Below are 22306 nucleotides of genomic sequence, written 5' to 3' on the forward strand. Positions count from 1 at the left end.
ATATACGGAGGGGCACCACACGTTGTAACCCATGACGACTTGATAGCAACAGGTACGCGGGGGAGCCGACGGCTTGTGTCGGCGCCCGGACGGCCGGTGTTGCGGTATCTTGGGGAGGAGCGCCCGTAGTCATGCCCCGGGGATGTAGCCATATCGATGAACCTCGTTAACAAATATCGTGCCTCGGTGTGTCGTCTATGATCTTGCATTAGCGTTTTATTCTAACACAAATAATGAAAATTAACAAGTCTATCATCCATCTAAAAGGACAAAAAATAAAATGTATGAATGGCAACTATAATGCATTGTTTAAAAAACAAGTGCAACTCTAATGAATCAATGACAACTATATATGGATCATGCCATTACTAATGAGTTGTTTCAAAGACACATTAAAACTTATGTACTAAATAAATCATGTCATTTGCTTAACACAAAACCTAACCCTAACCATAGATCATCATATAAATCAAAATCGTCATTTGTACTCACAACATGCATATCCTATTACTGCTACCACATCAACAAAGTGATTGAAAGATACCCAATACCCAAGGATTTGGAGAAAGCTAGAAACTAAGGTTCCACCTAAGGTTACAAAATGCCACTAAAATAACAAGAAATTACCAACAAAATTTAGGGATCCGGAGGAGAAAACCTCAGACACCAAGGGAGAGAATGATTCACCGAAGAAAACAAAATTTGGAGGAGGGTTTGATTGAGCCTTGAGGTGGGAGAGTGGGGGAGCTCTCCTGTGTTGCTCTTGGTTGGGGTGTAAGATTGGGATTGGAGAGAGTGTGTGGGTGTGGGATGGGCCCGACACACTCTCCATGTGGCCACTTATTTCTTAGGGGGTAGACGCCAAGGTCCTTGGCGCCTAGGGTCGGGAGCGAAATTTGCCATGTCATATGGTTAACTTGCCTGACCAGGAAGGTGGGCCAGGGCCAGACGCTAAGGACCCTGGCGTCTTTAATGCATCCTAGACGCCAGGGTTACTAGCGTGTTAAAAAGGGTCAGATCCAAACTATTTTACAAACAAGGGTCAAACCGTGCTAAACTATCACAAACGGGTCAACACAGTAAGACAGTAAAAGTAAAGTCCCTCCGACGCAATGAGATTACCATAGGAACAAGGATTTTCTACCCTTGTCCGGCACCTCTCGTGCATTTGCATGCATGCAGCATGCTGCACCATTGCCGGCACAGGATGAGCATGGTTCAGGCTGTCGGATGGAGCAGTAATAAATCGCGCGTTGCGTCGGAAGGTTCGCTGCCCGCTGGTCGACAGGCCTGTGCCGCCCAGCTTCCGCTTCCGTGCCAGACGCCATACAGGAAACCTGCCCGTTCGATTGCAGCGCTGCAGTCTACGCCGCAGGAGCACTGCGCACTGCTCGGACCAATTAAACGCGCCTGCCCATGCTCGGTTCCGCCGCGGCAAAATAAAAATGAGTCAAACACCATGGCAGAAGAAAGCCAGTACTGATGCTGCCCTGCATTTCATATCAAGTACTAGTAGTAGTAGTAGCAGCAGCAGCAATACAGACATCCAACCAGATCGACTGTAAAAAAACCGGTGTAAATAGAAATTTTGAGCCGTCCAATTTGTTTTTGAGCTGCCCAGAAAATCGACATGCACCAATTCGTTTTTGCAGGCAACTTGCCAGCAGCAAATGTGTCGATTTTCAGAGGGAGGAACGGAGCAGCTGAGCAAGAGGCCTAGCAAATTCAGCATCTCGCCAGACAAAAAAGACACACGCCCAGTTTGCCTACACCCAACAGTTTGCATCAAAAGTTCCACGATGTATCGATGATCATCAATCATAGTACGAACACGAGGCGGAGAGGGAGAGGAGACAACCCAAAAGCCCACCACATATTTTCTTCTCAGCGGACTCCGGAGCTCAGGGGAGTGAGCACATCACAGCACAGAGATGTTATATATGTTCAAAGAATGAACAGACAGGAGACACAACATCATACATACATCTGCCTACCACCAACAGCAAACCAAAAAATCCTAATCTACCTAGTATATCTCGAGCCACCTCCTTCATCTTCATCTTCCCCCCCTGGGCAGCAGGAGCAGAAATGCATGCCCGCCGCGGCGCGCACCGTCGTTTACCTTACCTCGGCCTGCAACGAAGTTCACTAGCTCAAGGCGCCTTCGTCTTTTCATCCAAAGTGTTGCGGAGATATCCGTGTCAGGTTTGTAAGAGTCAGAGTCAGCTTTGGCTTCGCTTCAACCAACGAGGCGTCGGATCCGGCTTCGACCGATCAGATCATGAGGCCGAATCAGTTGTTCCCACCACTAATCTGGAGACCGCTTGGTATAGCTGCTGCTCGTCGAACGGTTTGGACACATAGCCATCCATCCCCGATTTCATACACTCTTCGTAGGTCGCCTGAATGACGTCAGCCGTCATTGCAAGAACAGGCAAATGCCACTCAACAAATGTCGAACCTTCCCCTGAACTCGACTGTTCTCTCTTTTCCTCGTTCGCTTTCTTCTCCATTTCTCGTATTTGTCTAGTAGCCTCGAACCTGAAGAGTACATCACATTGATAATCAGCAGTCAATAAGGATGAGAGACTATCAAGCAACAAAACTTGATACATAAAGCCTGGAGAACATAATTATAACTTCTTTCCTAAGTAAAACCCAAACAAATAACAGTTTGGCTCTTTATAAGAGATAAAGTTAGAAATAACAGTTGCAGCAGAGTGATGAGTACACAGAATCATACCCATCCATCTCGGGCATTTGAACGTCCATAAAACATGCATGGAAGCAATGTGGAGGTTGAAGTAGGGAGATAGCATCCTTGCCACTTTCAACACAATGAACCTTGGCACCATACTTCTTCAGTGCGGCTTGAGCAACCCGTAGATTTACTTTATTGTCATCTACAACCAATATATTCTTCCCAACCAGCAGGCTACGAAGAAATGAGGGCCTATTTTGATTTTCTTTCCTTGCAGGTATATCTACTTTTAGCAACTGCTGTAGACAAGAAGCAATTGTGCTTGCTCTTAAGGGTTTACACATCACAGTATTGAACGTGGATCCGTACTTGTCCTTGTCAGCTTCAGATGTGACCAAAAGGATCAGCTTGGGTAGCTCATGCGCCTGACCATTCATCCCGAGCGTACGTAGACGACTCGGTAACTGAGTATCTGTCTCGGGCCTCCAGATGTCATTCTCAATAAAAAGCATCGACGGTTTTTCTCTACAAAGAAATAAAGTAAATGGAGAAAAGAGACTAAGCAGGTGTTGAAGAAGAATTTATGGCACATAAATAGAAGTACTTGGTATTGAGGATTAGTTCTGGTCCTTCACAGGTCTTATATTTTTAGTTGAAAAAACATCTGTTGTTAGACAAGCACCTGCTCTGCCAAGTCTACCGCATGCAATGCAACTGCACCGTCCTAGTCCACCTCATGCGCAGCACAACGTCCACCCACATAGCTACTCCCTCCGTTCCAAAATACTCCCTCCGTCTCATAATATAAGAACATTTTTTACACTAATGTAGTGTCAAAAACGTTCTTATATTGTGGGACAGAGGGAGTAGATGACTCAACTTTGTACTAACTTTATACTAAAGTTGAGTCATCTATTTTGGAACGGAGGGAGTAGAATCTAAACTGAGCCCGAAACAAATAAAAAATCTAAACTGAGCTTCTTACTAACACGTTGTAATCTCAGCCTCTTCTATCTCTCAATCTTGTATATTGAAATCCCCATTGAGGTGGAATAAATTGCACAGAAATTGCTTCATTCTTGATTTCTGTCACTTGACTCACAGAGAAAATTCCGAGTGCTTTATCTCTGTGTGTCTGAATTTGGCTCACAGAGACATTCCGGTCATTCGATTAACTACAACTTGCCAAACACCCTGCGTGATTCAATACATCTACCTATCTACTCCTGATTAATATTGGAAACTTTAGCATCTCAGGGCACATGTGAAAGCTCCTCTTGTATTAGTGATACAATATATTACGTTTGGAAAATTGCACTTCCTACAAAACTATTACCTGAAAGTAGTGTGAATCTTTCTACCTCCCTACCCCTAATTAATATGGGAACATTAGCCTCTCAGAGCACATGTGAAAGCTCCTCTCGTACTAGTAATAAAATACCATTTCCTATACAGCTAGAAACCAGTTGAGCGGTTATTTGTCCTCTATTTCTAAAATTCCAGTGATAAGTTCTGTTAGGAATTGAAAATGACAACAGAAAACTCACCTTGACTCTGTTGCACCATTTTTCCCAAAGGCTTGAATTCCCATACTCATATTATTCACAACTTGAACAATTATTCCCAGCCTGTTAAGGTGATATCTTGTCACAGCACTACGCACAGGTTTCCCGTCTACCAAAATCGCCTTCATTCCCCTAAAGGCAGTTGGTAGTGCCTCGGACAAGCTCCTCTCTGAAGCACATGAAGTATCTTTGGATGCACGCTTCACAACCGCTGAGAATGTAAATGTACTCCCAATGGAAGGACGGCTGATGAAACTTATTTGCCCGCCCATAAGTTCAGCCAAACATTTGCTGATGCTTAAACCAATACCAGTTCCACCATAATTCCTTGAAGTTGAACTATCTGCCTGCATAAAAGGCGTAAAAACACGATCTTGTGCATGCAGTGGGATACCAACACCTGTATCCTCAATGCTTATCATCAAGGTCACGTGATCGGAATCATTTTGGCTAGATTTTTTACCCTCGAGCTCATCAGAAAGTAACTCCTTATCAGAGAGCAACAGCTTAAAATATTCCCAGCTATTTCGTTCATCCGCAGCTTGAAACCCACTCAAAGTATTGAAGGCACCATTAGCTGTAGGCTCAACTTTACAATCTTTCCCATTGAGGTTTCCATTGGGGGCTCGTTTAGCTTCCATAGTTGAGTTCTCAGCCAGAGAGACCCGCACAAAAACATGGCCCCGTTCTGTGAACTGGAAAATTGATAATGAATGGATTCAGAATAATTTATGGATGTTTTTGTACAGAATAACAAAAACTCAACATTATTCAAAGTTGCAAAGTATGCAATAAACAGATAATGCTATGATACCGAAAGTTGAATGCTTACTTTGACTGCATTGCCCACTAAATTTGTCAGTATCTGTCGAAATCTCCAAGGATCTCCGGTGACAAGTTTTGGAACATCGTCACTCACAAACACTGCAAGCTGCGGCAATAAGGGAAATATTAGGAAATAATGTGCTACAGGAAAGGAGGTATATAGAAGAATGGCATTTGTGGAATTGTATTGTCTGTTTCCGCTCGGCTGCAAACAATCACTACAGGTAGTCCGCATCCATTATGACTATGAAAGCATAGTAAAGATATTGAATCATTTATGCAATAGTAAGATACCTCTATGCACTTCGCTCTTAACTTTGAGGCAAACAAGGAGATCACATCGTCCGTCAGCGTTCGCAAGTCAAAAGGCACTTCCTCAAGTTCCAACCTTCCAGCTTCAAACTTTGCTCGATCAAGGACATCATTTATCAGTATTATCAATGCTTTGCCACAATCCTGAGCGGTCTGAGCAAAATCTTTCTGAGTCATAGTCAGATCTGTCCCCAAAAGCATGTCCAGCATCCCTACAACAAAAGGTAATGTTTTAAGATGGCCGAGTCCTTAGAGTGGACATTATGTATGTATCCGAAAGGAAGATATTCATACCAAGGACGCCGTTCATAGGAGTTCTAATTTCATGAGATACAGTTGCCAGAAACTGCAAAGAAGAAAACTTGCATAAGTATATAATTCTTATGTACGGAAGAACGTCAAGTAGCCTAAGCACACAAATAAATGTCAAACCTGAGACTTTGCAATATCAGCAGCTTCTGCTTGAGTTTTGAGCTCTTCCATTTTTCTACAATCCTCTGAAACTTTGTCATACCGAGACCATGCAGCACAAATTATATACCCAATAAGCATCCATATGACAAAGCAGCCCATAGGATTACTAATAGCAGACCACGGCAATGGAGGCTTTTGCCCATACCTGCACAACTTACCAACATTAGTGGAAGGACAATGAGCCAACAAAGTCAGTGTCATGGAAGAAGCTACTAACCTGCACCTCATTTCATGCTTCCTAAACGGATCTCCAAAATCAAGCATGCTAACATGCAAGAGGTCCACTTTATTATCTGGAGTTTGAGATCCATACATGGCCATAGGCTCTGAAGCATTTGTGACGTCATACACATTCACCAATATATCCTGATTGCCAGCAAGTTTACTCAGCAAATTTTCCACAAGTGACTCCACATCAAAAGCTCCACCAAGATAGCTGTCAGTGGGGATTCGATTAGATTAGAGTCATGACTCAGGAGGCCACACTCACAAAATAGTTAAGTATATGTTTGTGTTATATTTCTGGTACAAAACTCTAAATATGTTGGGCTATCACACTAGAAAGGACCTTTGTATTGCTGAATGAGAGAAAGAAGGACAATAAGTTAGTACTATATATGTATGAATAATGATACATTAATGCAAGTTCTCTAGGTCATTGTATGCTATGTCGAATCATCTGCTTTGATGCATTGAAGTATTGTATAGCCAACACTAAAGAAATGACATGCAAATACAGGTTTTGTGGGTCATATATTTGGAAGATAGTCCAATCATCTTACCCAGCAGTTGCTTCCACACGTTGCTCAACTGATGCATCAGCAGGTAGATCAGGGCGATACACTGCAAAAGTGAGTACTACGCCCAAGTGGTTCGACCCAAGAAGCCGAAATGGGTTTGTTAACACAGGTTTGCCAGTTTCCCTCGCACGCAAGATGTTTTCTCGGTCCTCCTACATGCGAAACAAACGGATTATTTACACTGAACCAAACTTAAAACTGGCAACACAACTGTGTCCCCTGCCCTCAATGAACTAAGAATCGACAGACAGAAGAAACCATCATGCAGTAAGAAATCACACCTCCCCAGACATCATGTCCATGCGCGCAAGGTAGGAGACCGTATCCTGGGAGAAAATCACCGGGGCATACTCATCTTGGAGAGGTGCAGCCTCTCGATTCATAGTCCTCATAATCCATCCATGCTGTCTTTCAAACGTTTCCTTCTCGTGAGGGAAGAGGCGCTGTGCGTAAGCCACCCCATTTAGCAGCGGACGCTCGAATGATGTCCTTGCCGTGTACTTCGCAAAAGTATCCTGCAGCAAAAATTTCACCAAAATGTAAGGTAAAGCACACCAGCAGTGAACTGATGGGTTGAGACTTAATTACCAAGAGCATCCAAGAAAGTAAGAAACAATCAAGTTAAAGCTGCACCTAATCCATGTGATTCTTATAACTAAAAAAAGGGCATTGTTTGAAAGAAGAAGAAAAAAAGATAGCAACTAGGGCCACCAACCAAATTAGGGCATTACTCATTGTTGCTTGTTGCAACAACCAGAATGTGCCTTCAAATACCATTTTGCCTTGCCAAGGTACTCCTAAAAGTCTAAAGCTACCACTTAATCAACAAAAGCAGCGGGCTCGGAATTCCCAAAAGAGGGCACCTTTAGGGGAATATTTTAGGAGAAAAAAGTAGGATCAAGAACCCATCACTGGACAACCGCAGCCAGCACTGCATCGCTACGGCTGTGAGCATAAACAAATGGAGTGGGTCAAGCACTGGCCAAACCCAACCATTAACCACTCCAAAAACAAACAGAGCAATGTTCTTCTTCTACCGGCCTAGTAGTTCAGAGACGTCTCTGACTCTGTGTCTTGGAGGTTTGGAGCATAGAAAAGAAACACAACCGCTCCAAGAACGCCACATATTCAAAGATCAAGAGGCCCACAACGGACCGACTAAAACAATAATGCGGCGCTAAACGACTAGCCTGCAACTCTGTAAGCATCGAGCCACCACGAGGAAATATCCTTTTTTAAAGAGATGCAACAACCGTGTTTTACTAGGAGTACTATACTTGTTTAGGATTTCTGGAGCCCGCCATTGCCGCGGGATTGGAAGCACGCGGTGACACAGGAATGAATGAGTGAATGAATTAACGAATGCATCGAGGAGGAAGAGGAAGAAACAAATCGGCAGTCCCTATTATGTTGTTTGCTCACCTGGTCGAGGGCGGAGGGGTTCTTCTCGAAGTGGAAGGTGGAGATGAGGATGGCGAGCGCGTGGACGTGGTTGACGGTGACGCCGAACTGCTCCTGCAGCATCCTGGCCCGCTCCTCGCACATGCTGACGAGCCGCTCCTCGGCGCGCTCCATGGTCTCCCGGCGCAGCTGCCAGTGCACGGCGGCCGAGCAGGCCACCGCCGCCACCAGCCAGGCGACCGCCGCCAGGCGCCTCCAGCCCCGCCTGGCCGCGTACTTGCCCATCCCCACCCTCCCCCCCTTCTCCTCCATGCCTTCCCCCAATTTACTACTACTCCCCATCCCGCACAATGCGCACCATATGCTTGTGGGAATGCGCGACGACCACCCCCAGCGAAAGCAAGCGCGCACTGGTACCCAGAAGAAAACAAGTGCTCCCAGCGGCAGGGAGGGAGAGAGAGCGGGAGCGCTGCGCGGAGGGGTTGGGCGGAGGAGGCGGCGAGCGGGGGCGGGGGCGGGCCTCAAAAGAGGCGAGCTTTCGCGAGTTCCCAGCCGAGACAGCGGCGCTAAAATAATTAGCCCGCCCGCTCGCTAAGCCGCATTAATAAAATCCCCGGGCCTCTTTACTCCAGTGCTCCTCCCCTCCCCTACCTCCGGCTGGTGGGCGGGCGGGCGGGCGGGCTCGCCGCTGGGTGGCGCGGCTGCCGAAGCTAATTAAAAATTGGGGAGGAATCGCACCAGGCTCGCTCGCTCGCTAGCTCTAGTAGTAGCTTTTTCCGTGCGGGAGATATTCCGGACAAAGGCCCGCCGCGTGGCGTGGCGTCCCCCGGCAGGCCAATTGAGCGCCGCGAGCCTCGCGGCCACAGGCCCGGCCTCCTGCGTTGCTGGAGCGGCGACCGCGCGCGCGCGGCTCACGAAGCGAGGGAGCGAGCGGGCTAGCCTGCCTCGGGCGGCGGCGTGTGGGGGCTCTTTTTGGCGGGTGGGTGGAATGGTGGCGGAGATCGACGGCGGCAGCGGCGGAGCTGGGCAGGCGCTGCCGCTTCGGCTGCGGCCTACTCCTGCTACTGATCTGCTGGAGCCTGGAGAGAGCTACGGGGGGTGGTGATCCTGCGACAGCGACCGTGGCGGGGGAGGAGGGAACCAGGCAGGCAGGCAGGCCAGCGGGGAGGGAGGGAGGGGGGGAGAGGAAGAAGCCGGGTGGGGTGGCTGCGGCTGCGGCTGCTAGCAGGGGTAGAGCCAGCCAGTACGGGGTGCCAATGCCAATGCCAATGCCAGCGACCCGTGGAGTCCTTTTGGGTCACGTGGCGCGGGGCGGAGTGCGGGGCGGCCGAACCCACCCGTGGTCCGTCGTCCGTCCGATCCACTCCCACACACACACACGGACACGGCCGGCAGCAGGAGCAAAGCGGGAAAACCGGCCGGCCCCCTGCATCGGGCTCGGATGGCTCTCCTTTTTGTTCCCTTGCTCACCTCGTCGCCCTCCTGGGCTCCGCCGGCTCAAGACAGCGTGGTCTGGTCTGGTTTGGTTTGGTTTCCTTCCTCCGTCGACACGCAAGCTAAAGTGGTCTCGCTACAGCGATGGGTGGCGCGATCGGGCCGGTCGCCTCGAGAGAAAACGACGGCGTCGTGTCATGATGCGCGGGCTTTCATACGTGATTGGACGTCAAAATGTTCAAACACGGGGGATTATATCCGTTCGATGAGTGTACTACGTGTCGCCGCCGCCTTAGTAGCCGTCTGCCCCCTCCCGCCTCGTCGTCGTCGGAGGCCGGCGCCGGGCGAAGCTCGTGCGGGGGGGCAAGGATGGTGGCGGGGCTCCACCTCCGTCTTCGTCGGTGAGTGGCGGATCACCTAGCGATGGCTTTGGACTGCGGCAAGGGTGGTCGGCTCTCGTGTGGGTCGTGGGGCGGTCCTCTCGGCATCCACATCTCCACCCGATGCAACAATCCAAACAACAGAGCATCCCCGTTGCGGCGGGGTGTTGGTCGTGGCGAACATTGGGGTCGGGGGGGGGGGGGGGGGGGGGTAGTTGTCTTGGTGGTTTGGCGGCTTTGTGTGTGTGCGTGGGGTGGGGGCGCATGGACTGCTGGCGAAAGCCAAGGGCATCGCTCTCTTGTTGAAGGCGTCGACATGAAATCCTCGACTCCCCTTCTAAAATGCTTTGAGGGAAACCCTACGCATGGGGTTGCCTGGATCTGATGATGACGCGCTCAACTCGTATTCCCCATTGGGTGCATCATTTTCAATAGGGCCTTGAAGACAAGAATGATGACTGATGGAGGGTTTGCTAGTTGCTTGTGTGGTGTCGAGTGGTGATGGTATGCGGTAGTGACCAGTGATGTTGGTCGGTGGCGCGGATGGTCGCGTCACGATTGACGGAAAATGGTGGCAACTGAGGAGGAGGAGGCATGCCTAGACTCACCACCGACATACCTGTGAATTGGAGATGTGGGATCGTCAGTGTCCAATATGGAATTTTGGCGGTATTGTCTCCTCGCGCTAGTTTGATCTACAACCAACATCACTTGTATGCTAACGGGTGTTCTAGGCTCTACGACGGCTCTTGGCAATTGGGTTGGTTGGCCGGTGTAAGCACGGTTTTTAGTTTGTGTAGTTGTGTCCACCTCTGGATTGTCCATGCTTGTGACAATTTCCATTGGCTCAACAACTGTTCGGTATTGATCATCGTTACTTTTTTAGTTCGCATAATCATATCTACGGTCATGTATATTGGTGTTTGCTTCACCTGGATGCTATCTTATAAGTCAATAGAAGAAATACAGATTGAAGAAAAACTATAGTATTCAAAACTAGGACAAAATCAGAACATAAGATAGCATGCAAACCTAAGTAACAATACAAGTATACTAGTCTAACTATACCTGGCCATTGGCAGCCCGGGTGGACGGCCTGACCTAACCCGGCCCGAAAATCCCGGGCCGGGCTAGGCCCGAGTGTGCCATTGGGTCGGGCTCGGATTTGGAAATTGAGCCCGACAGGCAGATTGGGACGGGCTTGGACTTGCGGAAAATGAGATTTTAGTCGTAGTCGGGTCGGGCCAGCCAGGCCGTGTCGGGCTTTTTTAGGCTCAGGCTGGGCTCGGGCCGGATTTAGTAGGCCCGATGGTCAGGTCGGGCCGGGCTCTGGCCTGGGTTTTTAGCACCGGGATTTTTTTGGCCCGGCCCGAGATATGCTTAGGTATGAGTCTAACACAAATACATGTGTACACTTCAGAATAACGACACCGTAAACAAAGTAGAGCATAACTAAGCACATCGGAATAACAAAGTCTTCAGAAAAGTCTTCGGAGAAGAGAGGGATCAAGTTCTGCAAAACATACAAATTACACAAAGTAAACAAATGTGAATATAGAATGAGAGCCTCGGTGAAGACAATTGATTTATTGCACTAGTTCAAGTTGTTGTGATAACTCTACCTCTGGTTGGAGGGTTGAGATTTAACTCATAACACCAAGTCTTCATCCTCTTCTCCTTGAGCTAAGATCATTTAGATCTTGTCCAATCACCCGTGGAAGATCTTTAAGATGGACATGAAAACCTTCACATACTTGTTGTTCGGCAACTCACAATGACTCTTGTATGTTCTGAACGGACGCCTAACCGTCCAGAAGATTACAGTCTTCAAGACTAGCAAGTTGTCGGTTCACTCGAACAGACTCTTCAGTGATGCTCAATAACTCTGGCTATTAGGTACTGGGTTTTTCCTCAATAGGATTCACTAAAATGCTTTGAGAGAATGAGTTTCTCAGACAACACTTATCCAAATTTCACACGGAGCATCCAACCAGATCTTCAGGGACTTTCACTCGCACCGATTGCCCTATGATTCAATGAAGAATAAGAAACTATAAATGGGCTAAGTCTTCAATATCCAGTTCTTCGATTAGTTCAAATGGGTGCACCGAATGCATCAATGTTTCCTTTATATTCTTAGGAGTCACATTCATTGGTTAAACCAAGTATTCAGAGACTTTCACTGGTGTATACTCACAAATATAATACATTAGTCCATTGACCACTTTTGTCCAGAAAACTCCAAAACCACAAAGGAGGCAGTAGATGCACTTACAACCAGCGTGATCTTTTGTGTGTGCATTGATATGGCTGCATTTGTTTCTCCTCCATGTCACATTATAAGTCAAACAAAAACACTCCTTATAAAATACACAAAGTATAATGTGATTGAAGAAAATATGCCCTAGAGGCAATAATAAAATTGTTATTTTATATTCCCTTATTCATGATAAAGGTTTATTATTCATGCTAGAATTGTATTGATCGGAAACCTAAATACAAATGTGAATACATAAACAAACACCGTGTCCCTAGTGAGCCTCTACTTGACTAGCTCGTTGATCAAAGATGGTTAAGGTTTCCTAACCATGGACATGAGTTGTCATTTGATAACGGGATCACATCATTAGGAGAATGATGTGATGGACCAGAACCATCCGTTAGCTTAGCATAATGACCGTTTAGTTTTATTGCTATTGCTTTCTTCATGTCAAATACATATTCCTTCGACTATGAGATTATGCAACTCCCGGATACCGGAGAAATGCCTTGTGTGCTATCAAACGTCACAACGTAACTGGGTGATTATAAAGATACTCTACAGGTATCTCCAAAGGTGTTTGTTGAGTTGGCATAGATCGATATTAGGATTTGACACTCCGAGTATCGGAGAGGTATCTCTGGGCCCTCTCGGTAATGCACATCATAAGAAGCCTTGCAAGCGAAGTGACTAATGAGTTAGTCACGGGATGATGTATGACAAAGCAAGTAAAGAGACTTTCCGGTAACGAGATTGAACTAGGTATGTAGATACTGACGATCGAATCTCGGGCAAGTAACATACCGATGACAAAGGGAATAACGTATGTTCTCATAACGATTCGACCGATAAAGATCTTCGTATAATATGTAGGAGCCAATATGATCATCTAGGTTTCGCTATTGGTTATTGACCGGAGAGGTGTCTCGGTCATGTCTACATAGTTCTCGAACCCGTAGGGTCCGCATGCTTAATGTTTGATGACGATTTAGTATTATATGAGTTATGTGTTTTAGTGACCAAATGTTGTTCGAGTTCCGGATGAGATCACGGACATGACGAGGAGTCTCGAAATGGTCGATAGGTAAAGATTGATATATAGGATAATAGTATTCGGACACCAGAAGAGTTCCGGATAGTATCGGGTATTTATTGGAGTACCACGGGGTTACCGGAACCCCCGGGGGGGAGATATGAGCCATATGGGCCATAAGAGGGGAGCACCCCAGCCCACAAGGGGTGGCGCGCCACCCCTTAGGCATTTGGCCGGATTGGAGAAGGAGGAGAAGGGGTTCGACCCCCCCCCCTTCCTTCTCTCCTCCCCCCTTCCCTTTTCTCTCCGGCTAAAAAAGGAAGGGGGGAGGCCGAATTGGAGGAGGCCCCCAAGTAGGATTCCTCTAACTTGGGACGCCCCATGGCTGCTCCCCTCCCCCTCCCACCTATATATGCGTGGGGAGGGGCCGCCTAGAACACAGACCAACAATTGTTAGCCATGTGCGACGCTCCCCTCCACAGTTTACGCCTCCGATCATATCTTCGTCAACGAGATGAACGTGTGCAGAACTCGGAGGTGTGTACGTTCGATGCTTAATCGGTCGGATCTAGAAGAAGTTCGACTACATCAAGCGCGTTGTGAAACGCTTCGGCTATCGGGCTACGAGGGTACGTAGACACACTCTCCTCCTGTCGTTGCTATGCATCTTCTAGATAGATCTTACGTGAGCGTAGGAATTTTTTTAAAATTGCATGCTATGTTTCCCAACAGGGATGTCCTCCCAAAAAGGGTGATTATAGTTTTGAAGAGCAAGCTTATGGTAATATAACAAGAGGGGACAAGCTCTACTGAACAATAGTATAGAGAACACACACACACACACGTGGTATTTTTTTGACCAACTCCAAATTGGGATGCCTAGGGTCGAAAAACGCAGGCAACAACAATTCAATTGCTCGATGTCATGGGTCTCAAAATTTCCTACTTGGAATGAACATCAACGATATCAATATACAGTATCTTAGAAAGTCAAATGACATATATAAGATGTTCTAGATGAAGTGCATTAGTAGTTGAGGATGCAAAACGAGTTGTTAAGATCCCGCTCTTCAATGAATAAAGCAGCTAGGGGAGGTGAAGCCCCAAGAGCAAGAAAAGAGAGCTCGACAACCAATCTTTATAAGGACATTTTTACAAAAAGAAAAATTATACATAGGTGTTGGAAGAACTCGACATGGTCTACCTCCTGCACTCACAATGGTCCGTTATGAGTGAAGCTTGATGCCTCCATTGCTTTGAAACCCTAAGAGAATATCTAGTGCTCTCGAAGCACCTAAGCTTAGGTGTTCCGGGAGCTCCTGAGTCATTCGGTCTCAGATTGTCTACGGAGAGAGCTCGCGATTAAAAAAAATAGGAGTCCTATAATCACGTTGAGGCCTCGCACATCTTTAAATGACTGTTGGAGCTAGATTAATAGCAGTGCTCGCGCGGGAGCACATAAGGGAGCACAAGATATTCTCCCTTGAAACACTGCTAGCGCCAAGAAAACATTGTTGATGCGATGACAGAAAGTCGTTGGTCAGAGCTTTAAGATGCCGAGGACAACGATCTAAACGACAAATCATCGCCCCAGAGAAGAACTCGCATAGGTGAAGGTCGTCGGCTGGCGTCGTGGTGGCGTCAATGGCGGAGGACCTGTCAAGGCTCGTGTAGGTGGAGGTCATCGTTTGGCGTCGATGGCGAAGGACCTGCCAAGGTCGTCACCTCAATCTGCTTTGAAGATGGACGGGTGGAAGACGGCGGCAACGACACATGTGAGTGTGTCAGACCGGTTTGAGTCCCGAACCTGGCAGATGGCTCGGTGGGGGCCTCCGGCTTTAGATGTTAGGCTTAGGTAAGAGATCTGGATATGTGGCCCAGCTTGCACCCCTTCATCATTTGGATAGGAATAGCGGCCGATGTTGCCAAGATGGCGGATTCAGACATATTGTTGTTCTACTTTGTAAGATCCTCAAGAATAATTAATAAAATGACCACATGCATCCCCCAGATACAGATGTCGGGATCATCCTCCTTTTAAAAAAAAAATCAACGTCCCAGAAAAGAAGTCAACAAAGAAGGTTGGATGACCACCCTAAATTGAGCTAGACAGATCGGGGGAGAACCAACATTGCGGGTTCCCCACCTCGCATAACACGAAGACACAACCAGATACACCCTTCCGAAAGAAGAGTGATCAGGTGATCTCAACCATGCTTTGCGATGCTGACAAGACCATCGACAAGGAGGCGAATCGGGAGTAAAAAAAAACTTATCCTTGATTCCGCATGGTGTCGCCATCTTCATCATGGCGCCGCCATTGAAGAACCAAGCTGCACTCTCAAGAAATCTAACCACAACACGGTAACGCAAGATCCAGGCTCCTCACCCCTTATCTCCGCCGAAGCAGCAAGCGGACGAGGACGGGATCCGTGGCCTCGCTCGACCTTTTCGCACCGGGAGGCGGCTGATTTGATATCACGGCAGGCGCCGTTAATTATCCACCGGAAAATGGCGTGCAAGCAAGCGCAAGCGCACGCGACGTCGTCCGACGACGACGACAGGGGAGCACTCCGGAGCGGCCGCCCCGCACCACAAGACGTTCGACACGATCGCCGATCCGGCGAGCGTCCGTATGGATAATGTTTACTACTACTACCGCCAGTACTCTGACGGAAAAAGGTCGGGCAACCCAGCAGCTCCGCACTCACTGCTCCCAATTGAGTGTGCGCCATGTGTGTGCTGCGCGAGCGCGATTTGTAAAGCGATTAGCCGTGCAAGTGCAAGTACGTACTTTTTTTTTTGAGAAATCCCGTACAAGTGTAGTACTACCCTGTATTGAGGATCCTTTTATTACGGCCAAGGCCAGCCAGCGGCGGTAGGGCCTGTCTGGGCCTGGGCCTGGGCTGGGCTGGGAGTTATTGAATGTGGGGGGGTACTTGGCAATAACTCGGGACACAAGTACAGCGCCAGAGTATCTGGATTTGGTGCAAGATGTTACTGTTCCTCTGCGTGTCCCGCCCAAATGAAAAGCGCGGGGCCTCGCACGGCCGCGGCCCACCTGACAGCCTTGTCGTCGTCGATGGGCGCTTGGACCCGGATGGACCGTGTGGTGTTTTTTGGTTCCATGTGTTGATGGAAGGACCAGGGAGGATTTAATCCCTTCCCCCTCCCCCCACACACACCCGCGAAAGGGACGGTCGCTGTTGCCACGCAGGCCCCTCAAAAACAACGGTCGGACCAGCTGCCTTCTGTTTTGGAAAGCAAAAAACATGTCGACCTCCTTGAGGAATGACAAGGCTTCTACCACTTGGACCCAAGGTGTCTGGTGAACACTGCAGTGAAAGTTGCTATATAGTACATTTGAAAACAAATTCTAAAATCCTGATTCATTTTAGTTTTATTTTTTGGTCTTCCAAAACATTGCATTATTATTTTTATTAATAGCATCGCATTTTAATAATTAATAACATGCATTTTTTATTAAATCAAGGATGGCAATTTATTATTAAGAGAGTCGCATTTTAATAATTAACAACATGTCATTTTATTAATAAGAGGACGGACGCTTTATTATTAAGAACATGGCATTTTAATTGTCAATATCATGTCTATTTTTTAGAGGTTGGCATTTTTATTATTAAGAGGGCACCTTTTTATTTTTTATGACATGACAATTTTTATTTTTTTCGCCATGTCAATTTTTGTGTGTGATTTTTCATGTTTTTGGAAACAAAAATATAGAATCTAATTGGAGGCTTAACCAGATAAAACATATTTTATCTAGACGGTGGTGGTTTTAAAAGTTTAGTATGGCGATTTTTTTCTAGATTACACGACATTCTTTTCTTTTGATCATACTCACTGTAAATATATAAATTAGATAAATGATAGTTTTAAATAGCATGACATTTTTTCATAATTCAGATCATGACAATTAGGGTCTTTTTTTGCGAAATCACTAGTTGAGGAGTACTTGTTACAAAGATCACTCCTACCTTCCAGGTTGCGACAAGTGGCGCGCTTCATGTGCGTCACTTGTTGCAACCTGTGAGTTTTTCCTTTTTTTGTAGATCCGTTTATACAAAACGTTTTATCTCTTAAACCGTGCGTCCAAATCTTGAACCATTTTCACCGTTGGATTCCTCGCGTCGAGATCTTCAAAACTAGATCCCGTTTTGATAGGCTTTGACAAAAAAATTCATAAAAAAACCGGACGGAAAAACCGACCCAGAAGCATGGGTTTTTCGCTTTCCGAAAGAGGCAAGCCCGCGCCTCTCGCGGAAGGAAAAAAACATAAAACATGTTTTTATTCGTTTTCGAGAGACACGGCCGTGACTCTTGTAAAAGCATAACTGTACCTCTCGTGGAAACAAAACCGTGCCTCTCACGGAAGGAAAAAAACAAAAAACGTGTTTTTTCCAGTTTCCGAGAAGCACGGCCGTGACTCTTGCGAAAGCACAACCGTGCCTCTCGCGGAAGAAAAAAAACAGAGAACGTGTTTTTTTCCTTTTCGAAAAGCACGATCGTGACTCTCGCGAAAGCACAACCGTGCCTCTCGCAGAAGCAAAATCGTGCCTCTCGCGGAAGGGAAAAAAATAGAAACACGTTTTTTTTTTTCATTTTTGAAAGACACGGTTGTGACTCTCACGAAAGCAAAACCGTGACTCTCGTGAGAGGAAAAAACCGCATTTTTTCATGCAAAAATATATTTTTTTGATTTTTTAATCCAAAAGTGAAGGAAGACCAGTAGAAAACCGAAACGACGAAACCCCCCGGAGAAAAAACTGCTTAAAAGGCCGAAAATGCGTGCGGAAAAATAAAATAGAAAAAAAATTCGGAGAAAGCACCCAGAGCGCGGCACGTGGCAAATAACTGAGAGCGTGTCAAGTGGCGCTGATCGTTGCAAGGTTCCCGAAGGAGCGCTCGTTAATTAGTTGCTCCCTTTTTTGCTAAGGGCATTTTCTTTAAAAAAAAGGATAAATGGGTCAATGGGCCATAGCGAAAGAATCGTTGGAGGCCACACCTCCCTCCTCGAGTGAGCGGCCGAAACGTCGAAATCACTAATTGAGGAGTACTCGTTGCAAAGATCACTCCAATTTCCCTGGTTGCAACAAGTGTCGCACATGCAGCGCGCCACTTGTTGCAACCTGGGAGTTTTTCCTTTTTCGTAAATCCGTTTATTCAAAACGTTTTATCTCTCAAACCGTGCGTTCAAATCTCGAACCGCTTTCACTGTTGGATTCCTCGCGTCGAGATTTTTAAAACTAGATCTCATGTTGATAGGTTTTGACAAACTTTTTTTTCATGAAAAAAACAGACGAAAAAATTGAACCTGGAGCACGGATTTTTTCCCTTTTCGAAAGAGGCACGCCCGTGCCTCTCACAAAATCACAACCGTGCCTCTCGCGGAAGCAAAACCGTTACTCTCGCGGAAGGAAAAAAAAGAAAACACGTTTTTTCCCGTTTCTGAGGAGGCACGGCCGTGACTCTCGTGAAAGCACAACCGTGCCTCTTGCTAAAGCAAAATCGTGACTCTTGCGAAAGAAAAAATAGAAAACACGTTTTTTTCATTTCCGAGAGGCACGGCCGTGACTCTCACGAAAGCACAACCGTGCCTCTCGCGGAAGCAAAACCGTAACTCTCGCGAAAGAGAAAAAACAGAAAACGCGTTTTTTTTCTGTTTCCGAGATGCACAGCCGTGACTCTCGCAAAAGTAAAAGCGTACCTCTAGCGGAAGCAAAACCGTGACTCTCGCGAAAGAGAAAAAAAAGGAAACACGTTTTTTTGCACAAATTTTTTTTCCAAATTTTTTATTGAAAAGCTAAGGAAGACCGGTGAAAAACCAAAACGTCGAAAACCCCCGAAAAAACCCGTTTAAAAAGCCGAAAACGCGTGCGAAAAAAAATAAAATAAAATTCAGAGGGAGCGCCCAGAGCGCGACACGTGGCGAATGGCTGAGAGCGCGCCAAGTGACGCTGATCGTTGCGAGACTCCCGAAGACGCGCTCGTTAACTAGTTGCTCTCCCGAAACATTTCCCCCTCCTCGAGCGAAACGATCGCCCAACTTTAGGTTGCAAAAACGAACATGCCCTTACTGAGGCACTGCCTTTAGTACTCGGGGCTTGTTTAAGAGTGTAGGTGACTGTTTTTGCTTTTTGAAGTCTTGGTCACTTCCTCTCTCACCATGAAGTGCAAATACAGTTTGGTAAATAATATTGCCACTGCTAAAAATATTGCAATGAACACGCAATTACATCAAAAAGTAAAAGTGTAGATGCACACTAGAAATATAATTGCAGAAATATTAGTTTAATTTAATAAACTAACTTGTAGTGAATAAAATTTCGCAAAGCTAGCCAAATTTAATATAATTGGCCAAAAAAATTCACAGAGTCGACTAGAACTTAAGACAAAGTGACTCAAGCACCCCATAGCAAACAATTGTTTGAAACTTCAAGAAAAAACATGGCGCTTAAAGAAACAATGACATTATTAAAAAATACATAAAAATTATAAGTTTAGTCTATAAAGAAAAAATCTTAACATCTAAAATACTAAATTGATGTTACTAGAATCATTATATGATTTGTTTTTATGGTGTGCAATTAATTCATATGTAATGCAACATGTTTGCACACATAATGCTAGCCAATGTGAAAACTTAAGAAGGTTTAGGGCTTCTTCGTATTTCTTCGGCGGCGCAAACTCCTCGACTTCAGTATCGAGATCTTGCTTCCAACTCCTGGTGGAAAGACCGGGAGCTAGAAAATCGTTCGACTACCAACTCTCCCAATCTAAGAGCATCGGCAGTCGGACGCCTTAGACCCCCCTCCCCCTCAAATGCCTAGGCGGACGCCACGATCACTAACCGGTAAAAAAATCGACCTAGACGGCCGCCTCAAATGAACGTCAAACACCCGTGCTGACCGGCACCCCCCATATCCAACCCAAATGTAGGGCGAATATGGGGAGACCTGAGCATGTGCGCCATGTCGGACCCGACGCCCGGACCCATGACAAATCGCACCAAATCCACCACTACCTACTGATTCCATTTGCTCTCTCCTCTCTTCTTCCCCCTCCGCATTGGACGTCTCGTAGCTCTACCGCCAGCCTTGCTTCGTCGCTGTTCCGAGCCTCAACGCCGCCAGCACGACACCGCAGTCCCCCCATTCATGCTCGCCGCCATTGACATTGTTGTTGGCCCGGACGCCACCGTGATACGTCCGACAACTTTTAGGCCGCACCTTGCCCTTGATGTGTTCGCCTAGGTTTTTTGTGATTTATTAATAGGGAAAATGATGGATTTCGATACTTTGTCGGACGAGGCGTATGGACCAACGGAGTTTGATAAAATGATTGAAAATCAATTTTTTGATTCGTCGGATTCGGACAAAGACGTGGATATGATCATGAGCATGTGCATGCAAGAGGAAATGAACCGGTAGGTGGAGCATATTCTCAACTTCATTGGCTCAATGAAAGGGAGAAGAGATATTAATCGGGATAGGGTCTCTGGAGCACGACTGTTGTACAAGGACTACTTTGTTCTGGACCCAACTTTCCCGAATGATCCAGGTTTCATCGCTGTTTTTGTACGCGTAAACCATTATTTTTGCGTGTTATGGAGGGAGTGGTGGCACATGATGACTACTTCAAGCTCACGAGGGATTCCTGCAGCCAACTTTCTTCCTCTGCTAAGCATAAATGCACGACTGCTTTGAGCATGCTTGCACTTGGTACTGACGCCCATGCCATTGGTGAGATGGTCTGAATGGGGGAGAGCACATGCCTGAAGACTATTGTCAAGTTTGCACGCGTTGTGGTGCAGGTGTTTGGAGCGGGGTATCCGAGAGAATCAAATGTGTAGGACACAGAAAAGTTGTTGGTTATTGGAGAGGCGAGAGGTTTTACAGGAATGCTCGGATTAATTGATTGCATGCATTAGCAATGGAAGAACTACCCCAAAGGTTTGCATGTAATGTACCAAGGGCAAACCAAAGAGGTCACCATCATACTGAAAGTAGTGGAATCACATGACTTATGGATTTGACACGTTTTCTTTAGAATGACGGATTCTCAGAACGACATTAAGGTGCTTCAACGATCTTGCGCATTCACTATGGTTTTTATGGGGAATCACCTTCGTGCAACTACACTGTCAATGGCCGCAACTAGAACATGGGATACTATCTTGTCGATGCCATCTATCCTCAGCAGGCGACGTTTGTGAAGACCATATCTAAACCACGAGGCAACAAACAAAGCCACCTTGCAACAATGTAGGAAGCAGCTAGAAAATATGTGGAGAGGGCATTCTGAGTGCTTCAAGCTCGTTGGGGAATTGTTAGTGGAGCTGAAATGATGTGGCAATTAAAAACTTCGTGGCAACTGATAACATGTTTTGTTATTGTGCACAATATGATTGTCGAGAATGAGGGTGGTGGGGTGGCCCGAACCAATGATATTGAAGCGCGTGGATGAAAGGATTTATATGGTCAACTAGAAATGGGTGAATAGGCGACCGAAAATTTTTGACCTCTTTGCAAGTTTTAGTTTTAACAAAAAGATAGATTGTTTAGATATGCAACTAGCTGGACAATATATATGATAATAAACACAACAACAAGTGCAAGCACAAAGTAAACACACAATACAAGCTTAGACAAAGTAAAATACAAAGTAATCGCAACTGGAGTCTATGGAGACGAGGATGTGTTGTCGAAGTTCCCTCCTTTGCTCGATTCCTTAGGGTGTGTTTGGTTGGGAAACGAAGTGGAATTGAATGTCATGGTTCCGTGACATTCCGTTCCACTAGAATGGGTTGATTCCATTCCTATGTCTGGTTGGGGCCATTAAGTATAATGGAATGGTTCTGTTTTAGTGTTTGGTTGGAGATACGTGATTGAAGTCATTTGATTCATCTCACCTAATATCATAAAAATAAATACTAGTTATTCACTCATATACATTTCAAAAATCTGTCAAAATATACCCTAAAAAATGTCAAAATACAAGTCATGCATTCATATTCATGTCAAAAGGGCATCCATCCATATAGATGTCGAACAATCTGTCAAAAACAAATCATTTACTCAAAATCGTGCTGCTGTGATTT

At 46.2% G+C, this 22306-nt stretch overlaps 1 protein-coding gene across 1 annotated transcript; it reads right to left on the bottom strand.

Annotated features, from left to right (window-relative positions):
• Positions 1-1852: 1852 nt before the first annotated feature.
• On the bottom strand, positions 1853-9266 carry LOC125531094 (putative histidine kinase 6). Its single transcript, XM_048695501.2, has 11 exons — positions 8100-9266; positions 6959-7192; positions 6660-6829; positions 6095-6313; positions 5836-6022; positions 5698-5749; positions 5386-5615; positions 5099-5197; positions 4249-4961; positions 2744-3226; positions 1853-2541 (listed from the first exon to the last, which is right to left on the bottom strand). Exons 1-11 carry the CDS (start codon positions 8418-8420, stop codon positions 2280-2282), a joined length of 2970 nt encoding a protein of 989 aa, XP_048551458.2. The 5' UTR covers positions 8421-9266; the 3' UTR covers positions 1853-2279.
• Positions 9267-22306: the final 13040 nt, after the last annotated feature.

The sequence above is a fragment of the Triticum urartu genome, chromosome 6A, assembly GCF_056163025.1.
Source record: "Triticum urartu cultivar PI428250 chromosome 6A, HENAU_Tu73, whole genome shotgun sequence".
NCBI classification, from domain to species: domain Eukaryota; kingdom Viridiplantae; phylum Streptophyta; class Magnoliopsida; order Poales; family Poaceae; genus Triticum; species Triticum urartu.

Coding starts and splice junctions, on each gene's coding strand:
- LOC125531094 (XM_048695501.2), bottom strand. CDS start 8,420: ATGGGGAGTAGTAGTAAATTGGGGGAAGGCATGGAGGAGAAGGGGGGG. Junction 7,193..8,099: donor ACCCCTCCGCCCTCGACCAG/GTGAGCAAACAA, acceptor TTTTTGCTGCAG/GATACTTTTGCGAAGTACAC. Junction 5,750..5,835: donor CTGATATTGCAAAGTCTCAG/GTTTGACATTTA, acceptor TCTTCTTTGCAG/TTTCTGGCAACTGTATCTCA.